Raw genomic sequence first — 24,740 nt, forward strand, 5'->3', positions numbered from 1 at the left:
TCGATACCTAGCGCAAAAGAAGCCCCTGTTTCTCCTCTACAATACCTATATAGTCATACCCCGTGAAACCCCTCATTATTTTTCTCTAGAACTCCAGGAATAGGCTGACCCTACCCCATTTTTTTACATTTTTTTCAAATTTTGAGTCCTAGTTTCAGATTTTTGAACATAGCGCCCTTCGATACCTAGCGCAAAAGAAGCGTCTGTTTCTCTTCTACAAGACCTATATAGTCACACCCCGTGACACCCCCCATTTTTTTTCTCTAGAACTCCAGGAATAGGCCGACCCTACCCCCATTTTTTGGACAATTTTTTTCGAATTTTGAGCTCTAGTTTCAGATTTTTGAACATAGCGCCCTTCGATACCTAGCGCAAAAGAAGCGCCTGTTTCTCTTCTACAAGACCTATATAGGCATATTCCGTGACACCCCCCATTATTTTTCTCTAGAACTCCTGGAATAGGCCAACCCTACCCCCATTTTTTGGACTTTTTTTTCGAATTTTGAGCTCTAGTTTCAGATTTTTGAACATAGCTCCCTTCGATACCTAGCGCAAAAGAAGCGCCTGTTTCTCTTCTTCAAGACCTATATAGTCATACCCCGTGACACCCCTCATTATTTTCCTCTAGAAGTCCTAGAATAGGCCGACCCCCCTAATTTTTTGACATTTATTTCAAATTTTGAGCCCTAGTTTCAGATTTTTGAACATAGCGCCCTTCGATACCTAGCGCATAAAAAGCGCATGTTTCTCTTCTACAAGACCTATATAGTCATTCCCCGTGACACTCCTCATTATTTTTCTCTAGAAGCCCTGGAATAGACCGACCCCCCTAAATTTTTGACATTTTTTTCAAATTTTGAGCCCTAGTTTCAGATGTTTGAACATAGCGCCCTTCGATACCTAGCGCAAAAGAAGCCCCTGATTCTCCTCTACAATACCTATATAGTCATACCCCGTGACACCCCTCATTATTTTTCTCTAGAACTCCAGGAATAGGCTGACCCTACCCCATTTTTTGACATTTTTTTCAAATTTTGAGTCCTATTTTCAGATTTTTGAACATAGCGCCCTTCGATACCTAGCGCAAAAGAAGCGTCTGTTTCTCTTCTACAAGACCTATATAGTCACACCCCGTGACACCCCCCATTTTTTTTCTCTAGAACTCCAGGAATAGGCCGGCCCTACCCCCATTTTTTGGACAATTTTTTTCGAATTTTGAGCTCTAGTTTCAGATTTTTGAACATAGCGCCCTTCGATACCTAGCGCAAAAGAAGCGCCTGTTTCTCTTCTACAAGACCTATATAGGCATATTCCGTGACACCCCCCATTATTTTTCTCTAGAACTCCTGGAATAGGCCAACCCTACCCCCATTTTTTGGACTTTTTTTTCGAATTTTGAGCTCTAGTTTCAGATTTTTGAACATAGCTCCCTTCGATACCTAGCGCAAAAGAAGCGCCTGTTTCTCTTCTTCAAGACCTATATAGTCATACCCCGTGACACCCCTCATTATTTTCCTCTAGAAGTCCTAGAATAGGCCGACCCCCCTAATTTTTTGACATTTATTTCAAATTTTGAGCCCTAGTTTCAGATTTTTGAACATAGCGCCCTTCGATACCTAGCGCATAAAAAGCGCATGTTTCTCTTCTACAAGACCTATATAGTCATTCCCCGTGACACTCCTCATTATTTTTCTCTAGAAGCCCTGGAATAGACCGACCCCCCTAAATTTTTGACATTTTTTTCAAATTTTGAGCCCTAGTTTCAGATGTTTGAACATAGCGCCCTTCGATACCTAGCGCAAAAGAAGCCCCTGGTTCTCCTCTACAATACCTATATAGTCATACCCCGTGACACCCCTCATTATTTTTCTCTAGAACTCCAGGAATAGGCTGACCCTACCCCATTTTTTGACATTTTTTTCAAATTTTGAGTCCTATTTTCAGATTTTTGAACATAGCGCCCTTCGATACCTAGCGCAAAAGAAGCGTCTGTTTCTCTTCTACAAGACCTATATAGTCACACCCCGTGACACCCCCCATTTTTTTTCTCTAGAACTCCAGGAATAGGCCGGCCCTACCCCCATTTTTTGGACAATTTTTTTCGAATTTTGAGCTCTAGTTTCAGATTTTTGAACATAGCGCCCTTCGATACCTAGCGCAAAAGAAGCGCCTGTTTCTCTTCTACAAGACCTATATAGGCATATTCCGTGACACCCCCCATTATTTTTCTCTAGAACTCCTGGAATAGGCCAACCCTACCCCCATTTTTTGGACTTTTTTTTCGAATTTTGAGCTCTAGTTTCAGATTTTTGAACATAGCTCCCTTCGATACCTAGCGCAAAAGAAGCGCCTGTTTCTCTTCTTCAAGACCTATATAGTCATACCCCGTGACACCCCTCATTATTTTCCTCTAGAAGTCCTAGAATAGGCCGACCCCCCTAATTTTTTTACATTTATTTCAAATTTTGAGCCCTAGTTTCAGATTTTTGAACATAGCGCCCTTCGATACCTAGCGCATAAAAAGCGCATGTTTCTCTTCTACAAGACCTATATAGTCATTCCCCGTGACACTCCTCATTATTTTTCTCTAGAAGCCCTGGAATAGACCGACCCCCCTAAATTTTTGACATTTTTTTCAAATTTTGAGCCCTAGTTTCAGATGTTTGAACATAGCGCCCTTCGATACCTAGCGCAAAAGAAGCCCCTGGTTCTCCTCTACAATACCTATATAGTCATACCCCGTGACACCCCTCATTATTTTTCTCTAGAACTCCAGGAATAGGCTGACCCTACCCCATTTTTTGACATTTTTTTCAAATTTTGAGTCCTATTTTCAGATTTTTGAACATAGCGCCCTTCGATACCTAGCGCAAAAGAAGCGTCTGTTTCTCTTCTACAAGACCTATATAGTCACACCCCGTGACACCCCCCATTTTTTTTCTCTAGAACTCCAGGAATAGGCCGGCCCTACCCCCATTTTTTGGACAATTTTTTTCGAATTTTGAGCTCTAGTTTCAGATTTTTGAACATAGCGCCCTTCGATACCTAGCGCAAAAGAAGCGCCTGTTTCTCTTCTACAAGACCTATATAGGCATATTCCGTGACACCCCCCATTATTTTTCTCTAGAACTCCTGGAATAGGCCAACCCTACCCCCATTTTTTGGACTTTTTTTTCGAATTTTGAGCTCTAGTTTCAGATTTTTGAACATAGCTCCCTTCGATACCTAGCGCAAAAGAAGCGCCTGTTTCTCTTCTTCAAGACCTATATAGTCATACCCCGTGACACCCCTCATTATTTTCCTCTAGAAGTCCTAGAATAGGCCGACCCCCCTAATTTTTTGACATTTATTTCAAATTTTGAGCCCTAGTTTCAGATTTTTGAACATAGCGCCCTTCGATACCTAGCGCATAAAAAGCGCATGTTTCTCTTCTACAAGACCTATATAGTCATTCCCCGTGACACTCCTCATTATTTTTCTCTAGAAGCCCTGGAATAGACCGACCCCCCTAAATTTTTGACATTTTTTTCAAATTTTGAGCCCTAGTTTCAGATGTTTGAACATAGCGCCCTTCGATACCTAGCGCAAAAGAAGCCCCTGGTTCTCCTCTACAATACCTATATAGTCATACCCCGTGACACCCCTCATTATTTTTCTCTAGAACTCCAGGAATAGGCTGACCCTACCCCATTTTTTGACATTTTTTTCAAATTTTGAGTCCTATTTTCAGATTTTTGAACATAGCGCCCTTCGATACCTAGCGCAAAAGAAGCGTCTGTTTCTCTTCTACAAGACCTATATAGTCACACCCCGTGACACCCCCCATTTTTTTTCTCTAGAACTCCAGGAATAGGCCGGCCCTACCCCCATTTTTTGGACAATTTTTTTCGAATTTTGAGCTCTAGTTTCAGATTTTTGAACATAGCGCCCTTCGATACCTAGCGCAAAAGAAGCGCCTGTTTCTCTTCTACAAGACCTATATAGGCATATTCCGTGACACCCCCCATTATTTTTCTCTAGAACTCCTGGAATAGGCCAACCCTACCCACATTTTTTGGACATTTTTTTCGAATTTTGAGCTCTAGTTTCAGATTTTTGAACATAGCGCCCTTCGATACCTAGCGCAAAAGAAGCGCCTGTTTCTCTTCTTCAAGACCTATATAGTCATACCCCGTGACACCCCTCATTATTTTCCTCTAGAAGTCCTAGAATAGGCCGACCCCCCTAATTTTTTGACATTTATTTCAAATTTTGAGCCCTAGTTTCAGATTTTTGAACATAGCGCCCTTCGATACCTAGCGCATAAAAAGCGCATGTTTCTCTTCTACAAGACCTATATAGTCATTCCCCGTGACACTCCTCATTATTTTTCTCTAGAAGCCCTGGAATAGACCGACCCCCCTAAATTTTTGACATTTTTTTCAAATTTTGAGCCCTAGTTTCAGATGTTTGAACATAGCGCCCTTCGATACCTAGCGCAAAAGAAGCCCCTGGTTCTCCTCTACAATACCTATATAGTCATACCCCGTGACACCCCTCATTATTTTTCTCTAGAACTCCAGGAATAGGCTGACCCTACCCCATTTTTTGACATTTTTTTCAAATTTTGAGTCCTATTTTCAGATTTTTGAACATAGCGCCCTTCGATACCTAGCGCAAAAGAAGCGTCTGTTTCTCTTCTACAAGACCTATATAGTCACACCCCGTGACACCCCCCATTTTTTTTCTCTAGAACTCCAGGAATAGGCCGGCCCTACCCCCATTTTTTGGACAATTTTTTTCGAATTTTGAGCTCTAGTTTCAGATTTTTGAACATAGCGCCCTTCGATACCTAGCGCAAAAGAAGCGCCTGTTTCTCTTCTACAAGACCTATATAGGCATATTCCGTGACACCCCCCATTATTTTTCTCTAGAACTCCTGGAATAGGCCAACCCTACCCACATTTTTTGGACATTTTTTTCGAATTTTGAGCTCTAGTTTCAGATTTTTGAACATAGCGCCCTTCGATACCTAGCGCAAAAGAAGCGCCTGTTTCTCTTCTTCAAGACCTATATAGTCATACCCCGTGACACCCCTCATTATTTTCCTCTAGAAGTCCTAGAATAGGCCGACCCCCCTAATTTTTTGACATTTATTTCAAATTTTGAGCCCTAGTTTCAGATTTTTGAACATAGCGCCCTTCGATACCTAGCGCATAAAAAGCGCATGTTTCTCTTCTACAAGACCTATATAGTCATTCCCCGTGACACTCCTCATTATTTTTCTCTAGAAGCCCTGGAATAGACCGACCCCCCTAAATTTTTGACATTTTTTTCAAATTTTGAGCCCTAGTTTCAGATGTTTGAACATAGCGCCCTTCGATACCTAGCGCAAAAGAAGCCCCTGGTTCTCCTCTACAATACCTATATAGTCATACCCCGTGACACCCCTCATTATTTTTCTCTAGAACTCCAGGAATAGGCTGACCCTACCCCATTTTTTGACATTTTTTTCAAATTTTGAGTCCTATTTTCAGATTTTTGAACATAGCGCCCTTCGATACCTAGCGCAAAAGAAGCGTCTGTTTCTCTTCTACAAGACCTATATAGTCACACCCCGTGACACCCCCCATTTTTTTTCTCTAGAACTCCAGGAATAGGCCGGCCCTACCCCCATTTTTTGGACAATTTTTTTCGAATTTTGAGCTCTAGTTTCAGATTTTTGAACATAGCGCCCTTCGATACCTAGCGCAAAAGAAGCGCCTGTTTCTCTTCTACAAGACCTATATAGGCATATTCCGTGACACCCCCCATTATTTTTCTCTAGAACTCCTGGAATAGGCCAACCCTACCCACATTTTTTGGACATTTTTTTCGAATTTTGAGCTCTAGTTTCAGATTTTTGAACATAGCGCCCTTCGATACCTAGCGCAAAAGAAGCGCCTGTTTCTCTTCTTCAAGACCTATATAGTCATACCCCGTGACACCCCTCATTATTTTCCTCTAGAAGTCCTAGAATAGGCCGACCCCCCTAATTTTTTGACATTTATTTCAAATTTTGAGCCCTAGTTTCAGATTTTTGAACATAGCGCCCTTCGATACCTAGCGCATAAAAAGCGCATGTTTCTCTTCTACAAGACCTATATAGTCATTCCCCGTGACACTCCTCATTATTTTTCTCTAGAAGCCCTGGAATAGACCGACCCCCCTAAATTTTTGACATTTTTTTCAAATTTTGAGCCCTAGTTTCAGATGTTTGAACATAGCGCCCTTCGATACCTAGCGCAAAAGAAGCCCCTGGTTCTCCTCTACAATACCTATATAGTCATACCCCGTGACACCCCTCATTATTTTTCTCTAGAACTCCAGGAATAGGCTGACCCTACCCCATTTTTTGACATTTTTTTCAAATTTTGAGTCCTATTTTCAGATTTTTGAACATAGCGCCCTTCGATACCTAGCGCAAAAGAAGCGTCTGTTTCTCTTCTACAAGACCTATATAGTCACACCCCGTGACACCCCCCATTTTTTTTCTCTAGAACTCCAGGAATAGGCCGGCCCTACCCCCATTTTTTGGACAATTTTTTTCGAATTTTGAGCTCTAGTTTCAGATTTTTGAACATAGCGCCCTTCGATACCTAGCGCAAAAGAAGCGCCTGTTTCTCTTCTACAAGACCTATATAGGCATATTCCGTGACACCCCCCATTATTTTTCTCTAGAACTCCTGGAATAGGCCAACCCTACCCACATTTTTTGGACATTTTTTTCGAATTTTGAGCTCTAGTTTCAGATTTTTGAACATAGCGCCCTTCGATACCTAGCGCAAAAGAAGCGCCTGTTTCTCTTCTTCAAGACCTATATAGTCATACCCCGTGACACCCCTCATTATTTTCCTCTAGAAGTCCTAGAATAGGCCGACCCCCCTAATTTTTTGACATTTATTTCAAATTTTGAGCCCTAGTTTCAGATTTTTGAACATAGCGCCCTTCGATACCTAGCGCATAAAAAGCGCATGTTTCTCTTCTACAAGACCTATATAGTCATTCCCCGTGACACTCCTCATTATTTTTCTCTAGAAGCCCTGGAATAGACCGACCCCCCTAAATTTTTGACATTTTTTTCAAATTTTGAGCTCTAAATTAAACAATGACATAAAAGGTGCTATAATTCACAGGGTAGGACTACTTTTACATACGTTCTAAATTGAAGTGGGTGCATTGGTGGCCCTACACCTACAAATAATCCGTTGATAGATGCAGAGTTATTGTGGTACTGAATATTAGCCTAAAAAGTAATGCGACTTGTTAACTCAATGGATTGGATAAAACCATTTCAAAATTGAGTTAAAATTGCTATATTTTTACTGATTTTCTGCCTTTTTGAATACTTTTTTATTTAACGGCCGTTGTTGTCTTATTCTGTTTTTTGGTTTCTCGATATATCGCCTTATTGTTCGCTGGCTTATTGTTCGCTAGCTAATGTTCGCTAGCTTCTGCCTGGTCAAAGGAAAACAGCTTGCGAAAACTACTGTGTATGCAACCAACAGAAATCCGCGTATATCAATATTTGTTCATGTGAAGGGTCTGATGGCTGTAGAAATTATTTAACTCACCGAGCAATATTGGAAGAAGACGACGACTGATGTCTAGTTTTTGAAAGTTGTCATGCCCTTTGTTTGTTAACCTATACAACCACTCTTTCTTAGTGGCCCATGTGTGCAAAAGCACAAAAAAGCTAAATGATTCATAGAGCTAGAATAAACGCTGAAACTTTAGTCCATCATTAAACTCATTTGATTTAATTGCCTTGTGAAATATTTGTGACTGGCAATAAATTTACATTAAAGCAAAAAAACAAATTGAATTCGATTTTTTTTAATGAATGCCGTAAAATTCAGAAATATATCTTTAGAAGTACAATTGACAATAGGGAAAAACTCAATCACTAACCTCTGACCTTATTAAAAAAATTTGCACCATATTTCAATTCTACGACCAGGCAAAAACTAAAGAATAAACATTTCTTTTTCCAAGATGTCATATTTTAGCCTGCAGGTATGGTGGTCCATTAAAGTTGAAAAATGTTAGCTTGGTCACTCCACTGCTATGAGAATGTTATAACGCAAACATATTAGGAAGACATATAGAAAAACAATTGTGTGGCGCTAAACGTATAGATTTCCGAACAGGTGCATGTGCCATTATAAATACAGTTTTACTTGCATGTATATGTATCACATGTAAACGAAGAAATTAATGACAAACATTCGTATTTTATAATTAGATAGATAGTTTATTCTCATAAAACCATGCAAGTATCGATTTAAAGAGTAGGAAAGTTTTACAATTACAAATAGCAACAAAGTCAAAGTTTAATTGATATAAAATCTTGATCATGATTAAATACAGAACAATCATTACTCATTATATACTGTACAAGACACAAAGGAAACGCATGTACATTTTCACCTTATTTTACTTGCTAGATACATACTTACAGCCACTTTTTACCGTCTATATAATATAATTAGCATATAATGGTTAATTAATTAATTAATTGATAAGTTGTTGCTTAACCTCTAGGAACAAATACTTCATTCATGTTCATGGCGAAAACACACTGATTTGACATACAATAGGTATCTTTTTAAAAGAGGCCATCCGGGATAAAGGTCGGGATTTTTTTAAATGGCACTAGAAAAGGGCAGTAAGGTCTAGATCACTCACCTGCTGTTGTTTCCCAAATCAATATTTTATGTACTATAAAAAAGACAAAACTCTTAAAAGTAAATTAAAATTTTACTAACCATTTAAATCATACTTTCCTGCAATCTTACATAACTAATGCTAGCTGTTATTCAACTTTTAAAATCAATAAAGTAACATGGCATTAATTTTTAATTTACAACCCGTTAGTGTACAAAGGGAAGCAACTTTAGTTGTTCTACGTAGGGGTAAAATTGACAGGTTAATGGTGCAAAATCAGCAGGTGCCATATATCTAGACCCGTCTCGAAAAGGGGATGTATATTGGATAAGTTTAAGAACAGAATTTGTTTACACGTACATCACGTACATCCAGCAAGGAGTTAGCTGTCGGTTTGAAGAAGACCAAAGTGACCTATCACTGTGGTGTAATGAGGTGTGTATGTCTGATAAGGATTCTGTTTTCTTCAAAACAAATCTAGTCTGTTCCAAAATAAATATATTCTATGGAAAAAGAAACCAAGATATTTTCAAAAAGCGGATTTCTATAATTATGTCAGTAGAGCGGATATTCTAAGAAAAATATGATTCGAATCTTCAAATGGACAAACACATCCATAATTTGCTTCATTTACTAAGTTAATTCTGTTTAAATCAGCTTTTAAAGGACTACACCTGTGTCGTAATTCTGTATGCCATATATTTATATCCTATTTCCAATAAGGTAATATACAGGTACCGCATGGAGAAGTCTTATAGAGAAGACTTCATAAGTATGATTTGCTTGTGTCTAATCAATTTTGCTTTAATTCAGCAAATAAAATATGTTTAAATTAAACAGGTACCGCAAGTGAAATGTCATTATGCTGGATTGTATTTAAAGGTACCGCAAGTGACATGTCGTTATGCTGTATTGTATTTCCAGGTACCGCAAGTGACATGTCGTTATGCTGAATTGTATTTGCAGGTACATCAAGTGACATGTCGTTATGCTGGATTGTATTTGCATGTACCGCAAGTGTAATGTCGTTATGCTGGATTGTATTTACAGTGACATGTCGTTATGCTGGATTGTATTTGCAGGTACCGCAAGTGACATGTCGCTATGCTGGATTGTATTTGCAGGTACCGCAAGTGACATGTCGTTATGCTGGATTGTATTTACAGGTACCGCAAGTGACATGTCGTTATGCTGGATTGTATTTGCAGGTACCGCAAGTGACATGTCGTTATGCTGGATTGTATTTACAGGTACCGCAAGTGACGTGTCATTATGCTGGATTGTATTTACATGTACCGTAAGTGACGTGTCGTTATGCTGGATTGTATTTGCAGGTACCGTAAGTGACGTGTCGTTATGCTGGATTGTATTTGCAGGTTCTGCAAGTGACATGTCGTTATGCTGGATTGTATTTGTAGGTACCGCAAGTGACATGTCGGTATGCTGGATTGTACTTACAGGAACCGCAAGTGACATGTCGGTATGCTGGATTGTACTTACAGGTACCGCAAGTGACATGTCGGTATGCTGGATTGTATTTACAGGTACCGCAAGTGACATGTCGGTATGCTGGATTGTATTTACAGGTACAGCAAGTGACATGTCGTTATGCTGGATTGTATTTGCAGGTACGTCAAGTGACATGTCGTTATGCTGGATTGTATTTGCAGGAACCGCAAGTGACATGTCATTATGCTGGATTGTATTTGCAGGTACCGCAAGTGACTTGTCGTTATGTTGGATTGTATTTCAAGGTACTGCAGGTGACATGTCGTTATGCTGGATTGTATTTGCAGGTACCGCAAGTGACATGTCGTTATGCTGGATTGTATTTGCAGGTACTGCAAGTGACATGTCGTTATGCTGGATTGTATTTACAGGTACCGCAAGTGACATGTCGGTATGCTGGATTGTATTTACAGGTACCACAAGTGACATGTCGTTATGCTGGATTGTATTTGCAGGTACCGCAAGTGACATGTCGTTATGCTGGATTGTATTTGTAGGTACCGCAAGTGACATGTCGTTATGCTGGATTGTATTTGCAGGTACCGCAAGTGTAATGTCGTTATGCTGGATTGTATTTACAGTGACATGTCGTTATGCTGGATTGTATTTGCAGGTTACGCAAGTGACATGTCGTTATGCTGGATTGTATTTGCAGGTACCGAAAGTGACATGTTGTTATACTGGATTGTATTTGCAGGTACCGCAAGTGACATGTCGTTATGCTGGATTGTATTTGCAGGTACCGCAAGTGACATGTCGTTATGCTGGTTTGTTCTTGTAGGTACCGCAAGTGACATGTCGTTATGCTGGATTGTATTTGCAGGTACCGGAAGTGACATGTCGTTATGCTGGATTGTATTTGCAGGAACTGCAAGTGACATGTCATTATGCTGGATTGTATTTACAGGTTCCGCAAGTGACATGTCATTATGCTGGATTGTATTTACAGGTACAACAAGTGACATGTCATTATGCTGGATTGTATTTACAGGTACCACAAGTGACATGTCATTATGCTGGATTATATTTACAGGTACCGCAAGTGACATGTCATTATGCTGGATTATATTTACAGGTACTGCAAGTGACATGTCATTATGCTGGATTACATTTACAGGTACCGCAAGTGACGTGTCATTATGCTGGGATGTATTTACAGGTACCACAAGTGACATGTCATTATGCTGGATTGTATTTACAGGTACCGTAAGTGACGTGTCGTTATGCTGGATTGTATTTGCAGGTTCTGCAAGTGACATGTCGTTATGCTGGATTGTATTTGTAGGTACCGCAAGTGACATGTCGTTATGCTGGATTGTACTTACAGTAACCGCAAGTGACATGTCGGTATGCTGGATTATACTTACAGGTACCGCAAGTGACATGTCGGTATGCTGGATTGTATTTACAGGTACCGCAAGTGACATGTCGGTATGCTGGATTGTATTTACAGGTACAGCAAGTGACATGTCGTTATGCTGGATTGTATTTGCAGGTAAGTCAAGTGACATGTCGTTATGCTGGATTGTATTTGCAGGTACCGCAAGTGACATGTCATTATGCTGGATTGTATGTGCAGGTACCGCAAGTGACTTGTCGTTATGTTGGATTGTATTTACAGGTACTGCAGGTGACATGTCGTTATGCTGGATTGTATTTGCAGGTACCGCAAGTGACATGTCGTTATGCTGGATTGTATTTGCAGGTACCGCAAGTGACATGTCGTTATGCTGGATTGTATTTACAGGTACCGCAAGTGACATGTCGGTATACTGGATTGTATTTACAGGTACCGCAAGTGACATGTCGTTATGCTGGATTGTATTTGCAGGTACCGCAAGTGACATGTCGTTATGCTGGATTGTATTTGTAGGTACCGCAAGTGACATGTCGTTATGCTGGATTGTATTTGCAGGTATCGCAAGTGTAATGTCGTTATGCTGGATTGTATTTACAGTGACATGTCGTTATGCTGGATTGTATTTGCAGGTTACGCAAGTGACATGGCGTTATGCTGGATTGTATTTGCAGGTACCGCAAGTGACATGTTGTTATACTGGATTGTATTTGCAGGTACCGCAAGTGACATGTCGTTATGCTGGATTGTATTTGCAGGTACCGCAAGTGACATGTCGTTATGCTGGTTTGTTCTTGTAGGTACCGCAATTGACATGTCGTTATGCTGGATTGTATTTGCAGGTACCGGAAGTGACATGTCGTTATGCTGGATTGTATTTGCAGGTACTGCCAGTGACATGTCATTATGCTGGATTGTATTTACAGGTACCGCAAGTGACATGTCATTATGCTGGATTGTATTTACAGGTACAACAAGTGACATGTCATTATGCTGGATTGTATTTACAGGTACCACAAGTGACATGTCATTATGCTGGATTATATTTACAGGTACCGCAAGTGACATGTCATTATGCTGGATTATATTTACAGGTACTGCAAGTTACATGTCATTATGCTGGATTATATTTACAGGTACCGCAAGTGACGTGTCATTATGCTGGGTTGTATTTACAGGTACTACAAGTGACATGTCATTATGCTGGATTGTATTTACAGGTACCGCAAGTGACATGTCATTATGCTGGATTATATTTACAGGTACCGCAAGTGACATGTCATTATGCTGGATTGTATTTACAGGTACCGCAAGTGACATGTCATTATGCCGGATTGTATTTAAAGGTACCGCAAGTGACATGTCATTATGCTGGATTGTATTTACAGGTACCGCAAGTGACATGTCATTATGCTGGATTGTATTTACAGGTACCGCTAGTGACATGTCATTATGCTGGATTGTAGAGACTATTGAATGGATCCAATGACCTACGGCAAACAAATCCATCCAGTTGCACGAATTGAGGTAGGGAATTGTTGGTGTTTTTTTAAATATGTCAAATCTGCATCTCGGTACTTTATAGTAAGAACGGTTTCTAGTAGTACTGTATATATGTAGAACTCTAAAGTGCGATGGTCTTCGCTAAAGTGCGATGCCTACACACGCTAAATTGCGATGGTCCGCGAAAGTATAGACGTAATAGACGTAACATGAATTATCAGGCGAACAGTCGTTTATACAAACAAAGAAAAGAACATGCCGAAAGATAAATGTAGAATGTTTGATTTACAACTTTTAACCAAATGGTAATGACTTACTTTATTTAAACCTAATTGTGCTTTGTTGGCTGATGCAAATGCGTTTTTCTTTTCTTTTCTCGAGTGCTGGAAGAAGGACTTGTATCCTACAGTCGACCATTTTACTATACAGATACAAAAGTATACGCAAAAGTATGCTTTATCTTGCTTCTATTAGAAGCTAACGAATACATTGAAATCACTGTTTATGTTGCAGTTTACTTTGTGGTCCTCGTTAAATTTATCGATTTTAAAAGACGGTAAATAAATGTCCATGTTTTTATGCGTATAATATAAATTGTCCGCTAAAACATTAGTGTGTACATTGTAGTGAACCTGTATTTGTACTTGTTGCAAAAAAGGAGAAAGGTCGGAGACCATTGCATTTCTTTCTCATTTAAATTGAGAAATAAACCAATAAAAGTTACACGATGAAATTATGAAACCATACTAGTCCATAAATTTAACCAATTATTAATACGGATTAGTAGTTCCTTTCACTTTCCTTTGCTAAGAGAAATTTAAACATCTGATAAGATATTATTTTTATCCATTTTATAATTTTTAAGTGTATAAGTGTACATACAAGTTCCTGTTTTTAACTAATAATGCAATTTTAAAAATAAACAAATTTTTGAATGCGGTGACCCTGCAGATAGGGTGGACTTCCTGAAGAAGAAAAAGAAGAAGATGAACGAATTTGGTATTTGTAATTTACGACGGCTGTAAGGAAGATGTTGACATTCGTGATATATATATATACTGTGTGAACGGCTGTAAGGAAGATTTTGACATTCGTGATATATATATACTGTGTGAACGGCTGTAAGGAAGATGTTGGCATTCGTGATATATATATACTGTGTGAACGGCTGTAAAGAAGATGTTGACATTCGTGATATATATATACTGTGTGAACGGCTGTAAGGAAGATGTTGACATTCGTGATATATTGATATATATATATACTGTTTGAACGGCTGTAAGGAAGATGTTGACATTCGTGATATACATATACTGTGTGAACGGCTGTAAGGAAGATGTTGACACTCGTGATATATACATACTGTGTCAACGGCTGTAAGGAAGATGTTGGCATTCGTGATATATATATACTGTGTGAACGGCTGTAAGGAAGATGTTGACATTCGTAATATATATATACTGTGTGAACGGCTGTAAGGAAGATGTTGGCATTCGTGATATATATATATATATACTGTGTGAACGGCTGTAATTAGGAAGATGTTGACATTCGTGATATATATATATACTGTGTAAACGGCTGTAAGGAAGATGTTGGCATTCGTGATACATGTATATATATACTGTGTGAACGGCTGTAAGGAAGATGTTGACATTCGTGATATACATATACTGTGTGAACGGCTGTAAGGAAGATGTTGACATTCGTGATATATATATATACTGTGTGAACGGCTGAGAGGAAGATGTTGACATTCGTGATATATATATACTGTGTGAACGGCTGTAAGGAAAATGTTGACATTCGTGATATATATATATACTGTGTGAACGGCTGTAAGGAAGATGTTGACATTCGTGATATATATATACTGTGTGAACGGCTGTAAGGCAGATGTTGACATTCGTGATATATTGTTTGAACGGCAAGTTACGCCAATTATCCAAATACTATATTTGATATGCCCGAATTTAAATATAAAATCATATACAGGATATATAGATTTTTATCACACGTAAATTACCATTTTAGCAATTATCACGCGGTCTTACTTTTAAATTAAGAAACAATCACTTTAGCCTACCGCTAATTATAAAACCTATCACATATGCTTTTAAACCTTAGCATACAAGCTTTTGCAAAAAAGACTGTTTATTGAAATCCGTGTTCTTTAACGTTTTAATTAAGCCATTTAACATTTCCCCTCTGCATTGTCCATCGCACTTCAGCGTGATATTCCATCGTACTTTTTAGCGTGATACACCATCGTACTTTAGCGTGATACACCATCGTCATTTAGCGTGATACACCATCGTACTTTAGCGTGATACACCATCGTACTTTAGCGTAGACCATCGCACTTTAGCGTGAGCATCGCACTTACCAGTCCTATATATGTATGTATATACACATGAAAACAGGTGTCCTATCTAGTATTATAGACATGTACACATGAAAACAGTTGTCCTATTTAGTATTAAAACTTTTGTCGCAAGCTCAAAAAATTAAACGAATTGAACATATCTAAAAATGAAAAGTCTGATCAAATGAAACTGTAGATACTAGTAATTCCTTTAATATCCAGCGTGAAATATTGTCGGAGTAATAAACTTATAATGTATACACGTACAAGTGGAAAGTAAACACTAAATGAAAGATAGGTAAAGTTTAATGATAATTTAATAAATACTGACCTGTTATAATAATAAACATGTTTCAGCACATTTTAAAATCATCAACTATTTCCATCCATTTTAACAATGACAAACTCGGGTGAACCCCTATTGTCCGTTCATCAGTTCATTGAACAGCTTAAAGATGATGGAAACGGAAACCTTAAACACTATCGCCATTTTCAGGAAATTTCTAGAAACGAATTGACTGCCGACATTGCAGGTATTCCTATTCCATGCAGCGAATCGCCGATTCAGAAATTTATTCATGGAGATATATTTGAATACGCAGTACAACAAGCTGCTGGACATACGTCACAGAAGGATGATCCTTGGAAAAAGTTCAAAGAGTTATACCCAAATATCAAACCGAAAGAGAAGAAACAGTACAGTCTCTTTATGGAAAAAGCTGGAGACGCTGCATGGGGAATTCTTAACAAAAATGTAAAAAAGTTATACGGCCGGAAAAGTAAAACCACAACTTACTCATTCGGACATCATATTAAAAACTACGACATTTTCCCGTTCTTAACAAAGAAATTAGAAGCGGATGTATTGGTAACATCATCACCGAGTGTTGTCTGTGATATCAAATACTCAACGATGAAGAAAGAGAAATATGAAGAGGAATATTTAGTACATGCTGTTATACAAGTTCTCATCTACTCCCTCGCTCTTGATTTGGATCCATTAACATTACAGTTGATGGTTCTCGTTTTCTATAGCAAAACGGCAGAGGCAGTGTTATATAAATCAGATATTCATCAACAGGAACATTTAGTAAATGATCTTTTAAAGAAGCTCACAAGAAACAAAGCTACGAGGAATCAAACACAACCTCGTAAGACGGGTCCCAAAAAAGAGAAGACAGCTCCCGATGAAGTCAAAACTGTTAACAAAAAGACGACAGCTCCCGACAAAGTCAAAACTGTTTACAAAAAGACGACAGCTCCCGATGAAGTCAAAACTGTTAACAAAAAGACGACAGCTCCCGACGAAGTCAAAACTGTTTACAGGAAGATAACAACTAAACGAGTAAAGATCTACACTGACGACAATGAAAATGGCGATGAGTTTACAGATGACGACGAAATTATCGATGAATTAACGTCTGCAGTCCATGTTGGGTAAGTTTATATCATAATAATGTCGTTGATGTATAAATAGATATGTTTTAGTGTATTATACTGGGACAAATGATGAAGCACCAAGAATTTTTTTCATATGAAATTCGTGAAATTCACATGAATTTTTGAAATAGAGTAATTCAAATAACATCTAATTTAATTAAAATTATGAAAAATATCAAATACTTTTTTTGTAAATTTCACGTGAAATTCAAATGAAAAAGTTCAAGTCAGACTCAATTTTTTTAAATAAAAAGTAACGTTCAACATTTAGCTGCCACTGCAGACATGAACGGCACATAACACTTAAAATTGAGAATGGAAAGGGGAATGTGCCAAAGACACAACAAACCGACCATTGTCGGGGTAAAACATGTTTGTGAGATCTCACACCCCCCTATACATCTAGCCAATGCAAAAAAAAAGTAAACGCATAACATTAAAATTCAGTTCAAGAGAAGTCCGAGTCTGATGTCAGAAGATGTAACCAAAGCAAATAAACAAAATGACAATAATACATAAAAATTAACATCAGACTACTAGCAGTTAACTGACATGCCAGCTCCAGACTTCAATTAAACTGATTGAAAAATTATGTCTTCATCATATGAATATCAGGCACAATCCTCCCCGTAAGAGGTTTAGTATCATACCATCATAACATATATATATGAGAGAAGAATATAGCCCGTGTCATGCCAACAACTGGTTTTTAAATGAATGTGTTTAGTTTCGTTGCAAAGACCCTATAAGTGAATCAATATTAACGCCAAAATATGCAATCTTTAATGACCTGACAACTGTATCGTAACTATATCCCTTCTTAATAAGTCTATTTAAAGGTTTTGTTAGCTTCTGAGGTGAATACTGATATTTTTGTGCTTTATAAAGAATATTTCCATAAAATATTGGATGTGAAATACTTGTTTCTTTTGCGTCTGCATCACATTTGCCAAAATTGCAGACATAAACATTATATTCAAATATTGTAAAATAAATGTAGTCTAAAGATTTCCATGCATAGATCGTCTGTACAATTTTTTGTTATTAATCTTAAGAGTTTTAAATTACACAATGGACTTGATTATGCGCTCTGGTTAACCGTTTTCATGAATGTTATAATCGAATCATGTTTCCACAGTTGTACACAGTTGTTTAACGTGCCACAAAACCTGTGGTAGCTCAATTAAGTTTGTTTAATAACACGTTGAAGTCTTCCATTTCTAGTCAATGTTCCACAACAATTAACATACGTACATGTTATTTAATGAGTACTGCAGTTCACCGAAAGAGAATAAACCAGAGCCCGATGACACAAGGTGTACCAAAAGGTTACTCACATCTAGCCGCAAGTGTCACAAGGTGTACCAAAAGGTTACTGACATCTATCCGCACGTGTCTCAAGGTGTACCAAAAGGTTACTGATATTTAGCCGCACGTGTCACAAGGTGTACCAAAAGGTTACTAATATCTAGCCGCACGTGTCACAAGGTGTACCAAAAGGTTACTGACATCTATCCGCACGTGTCTCAAGGTGTACCAAAAGGTTACTGATATTTAGCCGCACGTGTCACAAGGTGTACCAAAAGGTTACTGACATCTATCCGCACGTGTCTCAATGTGTACCAAAAGGTTACTGACATCTACCCGCACGTGTCACAAGTTTCTTTCTTTTTTTAAAAGTCGATAAACCCAAGGGTTTGTAATATACAAATCTCGATATATGTAAAATATGCTGTTTTTTTTTAATTTCTGTAAGTAAATATATGCAATAACTTGTTCCACAAATTTCAGCGTTTCAGATCTATTTACACAATTGTTCAGTTGTATTATTTTTTTTTTTATTTTTCAATATCATTTTTTTTCTTTACAGATTCCAGAATGTTAAGACATTAGTTCCAGTGTTTGTAGCCATCATTGCTGTTCTAATAGTTATTATTATAATAAAATCAATAGAATGAGGAACCAATAATTATAGGGAATGATGAATATAAAACGTTGGTCCATATGACAGACAATACGCACTACAAAAAAACGTTGTCCTGCATATTGTTCTAACAGTAATGTCGGTCCTGCCTTTATTTTATTTTAGTATCCTGCCTTTGTTTGCAGTGTCTAATCCTGCCTGTTTTTTCATCTCAAAATTTTGTTCTGCCTTTTTTTAATCCTAACCCAGCATCCCCCCTTTTTTCATTAAAGTGCTTTCAAGCACTGAACGGTAAAGATTGCTTCAACTTATTTGTGGGAAGTAAAATCAAATATTGCATTAGTTGTTGTTTTTTAAAACAACTATTATAGGCAAAAGGGGGATGGGGTGGGGGGGGGGGGGGGGGATGGACTTCAATTTTTTATGTTTTCACTTCAAGTTTAAGATTTTGGTTAACGAGAAATTTAGTTCAAATGTTCCCCATGATATGATCTTTCTAATTTTAATGCCAAATTAAAGTTTTGACCACAATTTCACGGTCAACTGAACAAAGAAAAAGATGATACAATCTTTCTAATTTTGATGCCAAATTAAAAGTATTGTCCCAAATTTCACTGTCCACTGAACAAAGAAAAAGATAGTGCGAAGCTCAGTTTAAATTTTGGTCAAGGTAGTTTTTGGTCACGGTAGTTTTTGATAAAGTTGAAATCCAATCCACTTGAAACTTAGTACGAGTACATGTTCCCTATGATATGAACTTTCTAATTTTATTGCCAAATTAAAGTATTGACCCCAATTTCAGTCAACTGAGCATGTAAAATGATAGTGCAAGTAGGGCATCTATGTACTATGGACACATTCTTGTTAGAGAGGAAGTTAACTAGGACATAATTTATATTTTTAGAACAGATATTAGATTCCTGCACCTTGCAAAAGTTATGTAATTTTCTTGACTTGTAAGTGGAACATCCTTGTATGCCTTGAAAATCTGAGCATATATCACATCGATAAATTCTTGAAATGTTCATGGATAGTATGTCAAGAATGTTATGATCAATCTGGGAACAGTATATTTAACTTTTTAATTATATGTTCCTAGATCAATGCACTTTATTTTGTGTATCAACAACAGGTAGTGATCAGCCTTGGAAGATTTAAATATCAAGTCAGTCCCATAAGGTTTTGATTGCTTGTCATGCAATCTTTACCTCAAAATCAAATGGTGGCTCCCTTAGCTACACAGATTTTTTTGTTTTATGGTCATATGTTTGGTGTAACCTGTAATAGATATATTAAAAAATATGTATAAGTATATGTATAAGTATAACCCATTGCATTATGTGACTGTGGTATCAAACCATTGTGTAATAAAATTGAGAATGGAAATGGGGAATGTGTCAAAGAGACAACAACTCGACCATAGAACAGACAACAACAGAATAAAATTGAGAATGGAAATGGGGAATGTGTCAAAGAGACAACAACTCGACCATAGAACAGACAACAACAGAATAAAATTGAGAATGGAAATGGGGAATGTGTCAAAGAGACAACAACTCGACCATAGAACAGACAACAACAGAAGGTCACCAATAGGTCTTCAATGCAGCAAGAAACTCCCACACCAGGAGGTGGCCTTCTAAACAAATATTTGTAGTGTTTGTTAAAGTGAATTTCATGTTGACCAACATGGCCCCTTAATTGGAATACTAAGATTTTGAATACTGAAAATAACTGGACACCATATATATATTGAACTGAAAGTCAGGAACACCAAGAATGACTGTTACTTTCTCACAGAAAATTGAAAAATCTTTGAAGTGAAAATGGAAATAACAAAAAGAATTAGCCCCAAGATAAAATGAAAAAGGTGAATTTCACAAAAACTGACAAAAGAGATAACCTTACTAACGCACACAACAACTAGAAAAAGACTATTTTTAACTTATTTTTTTACTTGTTAATCTTGGTAGAGTCTTTTTTTATGAAAATATCTGTTAAACAGTAAGCTTAACTTTTCACTTGTAAAATGTTACTTGTTAATCTTGGTAGAGTCTTTTTTTATGAAAATATCTGTTAAACAGTAAGCTTAACTTTTCACTTGTATGACAGAGCTGTGTTAAAATCAAGTTTAACAGTAAGCTTAACTTTCCATTTGTATGACAGAGGTGTGTTAAACCTAGTTTAACAGTGGGCTTAAATTTCCATTTGTATGACAGGTGTGTTAAACCTAGTTTAACAGTGGGCTTAACTTTCTACCTGTATGACTGTGGTATGATAAACCTTGCTTTACAGTGATATTTACCTAACCCTTTGCTGATATAGTTTTGCAGAAATGAAAGACTACTAATTATAGAAGAAATATGTTTATAAGAGTCTTATGAACAGTAGGAATAGTGTTTTAATATTAAATGTTTTTATAAATACTTTTATACATTTGACATAATGGTATCAATACAATCACAACATTGAATAATAAAAATCTATGAAATCAGAAATATAATTATTACTACAATTGTACATTTACCAATGAGCTATATAAATGAATTCAACATAAACACTTTTTTGTTCATTCACCATGTACACTGAACATAATTGACATAATGCTTATAGTATATATTAAGAAACAGACACAACAATTAAATTTTACATTGACTGATGAAATGTCCAACAAACACTGCCAGACAGACATGCTCATCCAACAATCATGTTGTGCACCAAATTACGTTGACCTATTGCTGACGTCATTGCTTATAATATCAGATAACAGACATAACCATTGATAACCATGAAAATTTAACATTGACTAAAACTAAGGTCAAGTTCAGATGAATTGAAACATTTCAATAATTTAATTCACCAAAAATAATGGCCGTTATAACTTATCATGCTTATAGTACCTGAGAAATAAATACAGATCATAAACAGGAAAAAACCTAACATTGTCATGATGCGCCATGAAAATGGTCAAGAACAACCAGCATTTTAACCATGAGACATGTAGACATACTGCAGATTCATTAATAGTGTAGAACAAAAAAGGTGTTTTAATAAATACTGTTATTTAAATGCAAGAACTCCCAAAAAATCAAAACACTAAAAACATCAAAATGAGCAAAACAAAAATAATAAACTCCCTGATACATGTATACTGTTAATTCACAAATAAATGATTGCATTTATTATAAAGATTAATGCTACATGTAATTTTGAAAAATTGAAAAAAACTTTGAGTTTATTTATTGTAAATTTTCTGAAAAATCTGGTATCATATATCAGAAAATGAGTTCTAAGTATTGCAATAACCACACACCCAATTTACTCCCATTAATAAAAACATCGCAATTTTTTAGAATTAGCAGTACTTTTATGGAAATAAAATCCTAACACCTCATATGTTTGACATACTGTACGGTGGTGGTAGCCTATACTGAGGGGGGTCTGAATGTTCAGGAGGGATATAAGATGGGGGACTCACTACATTTCTCCCACTTGATAATAAAAGTCCAGTGTCAAAGTTGTCAATAACAATTGGAATCTGTGGTCGGAGAGATGTTTCTTCTTCGTTGTATTCATTCTGAAATATAACAGGTTGTCTATCTGTAAGATAAACAGGTTTCTCAGAGTGCATTACATACTTGTTACGTTTGGTACATTTTCTAACTAGCATTATAATAATGATCACTAATATTACAATTGTTAAAACTGCAACAGGGATCAAAATATAAAACAAATACATTTCATCATTGTAGGATTCAGTGTTGGAATTTGTTGATGTCCACAACAGGTCTGTCATATTACAGACATCTTTGAAATCAACAAAAACTCCAGTGACATTGAAAAACGGTGAAAAATAACAACTGAACTCATCCATGATTGTACCATTTACATCTGCCATTTTGTAGTATGTGTCTAAAATTTGACTTCTTTCACAGAAATCTGTGGATAAAGATTTGTCTACCCAAGATATAATACGAAGTTCTGGATCCACATTTGAAACATACATCTGAGTGGAATCTGTGAACTCTAACCATTGGCTTAGTCCAGTAATAAATTTGTAAACATCAAAACTAGAAGGGCTATCATCATGATCATTTCCAAAATAAATAGTAAATTCATGGCTGTAGGTTTGGGAATTTTCCTTCACTTCTAACCTAATGGAATCAACAACACTTTGCTGACATGTATCCATGGCAACCAGACTGACAACATACACATTATCATTGTTTAAGGGAATTCCATAAAGAAACAATCCTGTTTTATCCAGTTTTAACCAAAAATTATCTTCCAAATCAAAGTTGAATAATGCCTTCAAAGTAATCTGTAGCTGTCTGGCATTGCCATCCTCTTTGTCAACAAAGGTCAGAGGGTCAAGGTCAAGCTTGAAAACATCACCAGCTGTAGTCTGAATGTGGTTTACTGGATTGAAAACTTCTGGAGGACTGTCACATGAATCTGAAAAATAGTAACATGTTTGTCAAGTGTATGAAAAGATCCTTATACATTTGGTATGGTATCATAAAGTAACATGTTTGTCAAGTGTATGAAAAGATCCTTATATATTTGTTATGGTATTATAAAGTAATGTGTTTGTCAAGAGAAGTATATGAAAAGATCCTTATACATTTGGTATGGTATTATAAAGTAATGTGTTTGTCAAGAGAAGTATATGAAAAGATCCTTATACATTTGGTATGGTATTATAAAGTAATGTGTTTGTCAAGAGAAGTATATGAAAAGATCCTTATACATTTGGTATGGTATTATAAAGTAATGTGTTTGTCAAGAGAAGTGTATGAAAAGATCCTTATACATTTGTTATGGTATCATATAGTAACGTGTTTGTCAAGAGAAGTATATGAAAAGATCCTTATACATTTGTTATGGTATCATATAGTAACGTGTTTGTCAAGAGAAGTATATGAAAAGATCCTTATACATTTGTTATGGTATCATATAGTAACGTGTTTGTCAAGAGAAGTATATGAAAAGATCCTTATACATTTGGTATCCTCGCTTTCATCAGTAGTAACTTAGTGATGGAAGAAGGCTGTATATAATCATGTCCCTATACCATCCAAATTCTACATATAAACTGTTACAAACAGAAATTTGTCTGTAAGAAACCACCATTTTATGTACTTTCAATATTTGACAGAGGTTCCGTTATGTATAAATATGATGGCAGCCACAAGTTACAGAAATTATATCAACATGGATGTAAGATCTTCTTGTCAATATTGCTGGGTGCATTATTTACACTCCCTTTCGGTAATAAGTGGCTGCCATCAAGTTATCTATAATAAACTTTCGATTGGTAAGCATGGTAATGTTTTTAATGTTTATGGCTTGTTTAGTTATAAAAGCAAGTGGATATGGAAAAATGTTTATCATAAGATTGAGAACGGGAATGGGGAATGTGTCAAAGAGACAACAACCCGACCATAGAACAGACAACAGCAGAAGGTCACCAACAGGTCTTCAATGCAGAAATTAATTTCCTCACCCGGAGGTGTCCTGGTTCAACTGGTCCCTAAACAAATGTTTATACTAGTTTAGTGATAATGAACCCCATACTCAACTCCAAATTATACACAAGTAACTAAAATTAAAACAAATACAAGACTAACAAAGGCCAAAGGCTCCTGACTTTGGACAGGCGCAAAAAATATGGCGGGGTTAAACATGTTTATAAGATCTCAATTCAAATATTATGTTCAGAAAGTAAAAGACAAGTTAGATCTAAAATTCAATTACACTATGAAACATCACCAGGCACTGTTAATTGTGTGTATTGGCATATATACTGTATTTTTATGCCAAAAAAAAAAAGACAGTCTTTAGGCAGCGGATAATTTTCATTTCCCTTGAAGTCATGGAAGTAGGAAGATATAAACATTTGATTACCTCTAGAACTAAGACTTTCCAGAGGTTGAGCAATAGACTATGATTCATAC

At 36.8% G+C, this 24,740-nt stretch overlaps 2 protein-coding genes across 2 annotated transcripts in view; one reads left to right on the forward strand and one right to left on the reverse strand.

Moving 5' to 3' along the window:
* The first annotated feature begins 15,781 nt into the window (after positions 1–15,781).
* On the forward strand, positions 15,782–19,114 carry LOC134710046 (uncharacterized). Its single transcript, XM_063570199.1, has 2 exons — positions 15,782–16,856; positions 18,730–19,114. Exons 1-2 carry the CDS (start codon positions 15,817–15,819, stop codon positions 18,815–18,817), a joined length of 1,128 nt encoding a protein of 375 aa, XP_063426269.1. The 5' UTR covers positions 15,782–15,816; the 3' UTR covers positions 18,818–19,114.
* Positions 19,115–21,535: 2,421 nt separating this feature from the next.
* LOC134710047 (dystroglycan 1-like) overlaps positions 21,536–24,740 on the reverse strand; it is a 32,338-nt gene continuing 29,133 nt past the window's right edge. Inside the window, exon 4 of the mRNA XM_063570200.1 lies at positions 21,536–23,238. Coding sequence (XP_063426270.1) covers positions 22,175–23,238 — 1,064 coding nt within the window. The 3' untranslated portion in view covers positions 21,536–22,174. The remainder of the gene's footprint in view (positions 23,239–24,740) is intronic.

Source organism: Mytilus trossulus, chromosome 3, assembly GCF_036588685.1.
Source record: "Mytilus trossulus isolate FHL-02 chromosome 3, PNRI_Mtr1.1.1.hap1, whole genome shotgun sequence".
In the NCBI taxonomy this organism is placed as follows: domain Eukaryota; kingdom Metazoa; phylum Mollusca; class Bivalvia; order Mytilida; family Mytilidae; genus Mytilus; species Mytilus trossulus.

Excerpts from the sequence above, each read along its gene's own strand:
- LOC134710046 (XM_063570199.1), top strand. The coding sequence starts at position 15,817 with ATGACAAACTCGGGTGAACCCCTATTGTCCGTTCATCAGTTCATTGAA. Across the intron at positions 16,857-18,729 it reads ACGTCTGCAGTCCATGTTGG|ATTCCAGAATGTTAAGACAT; the intron begins GTAAGTTTATAT and ends TTTTCTTTACAG.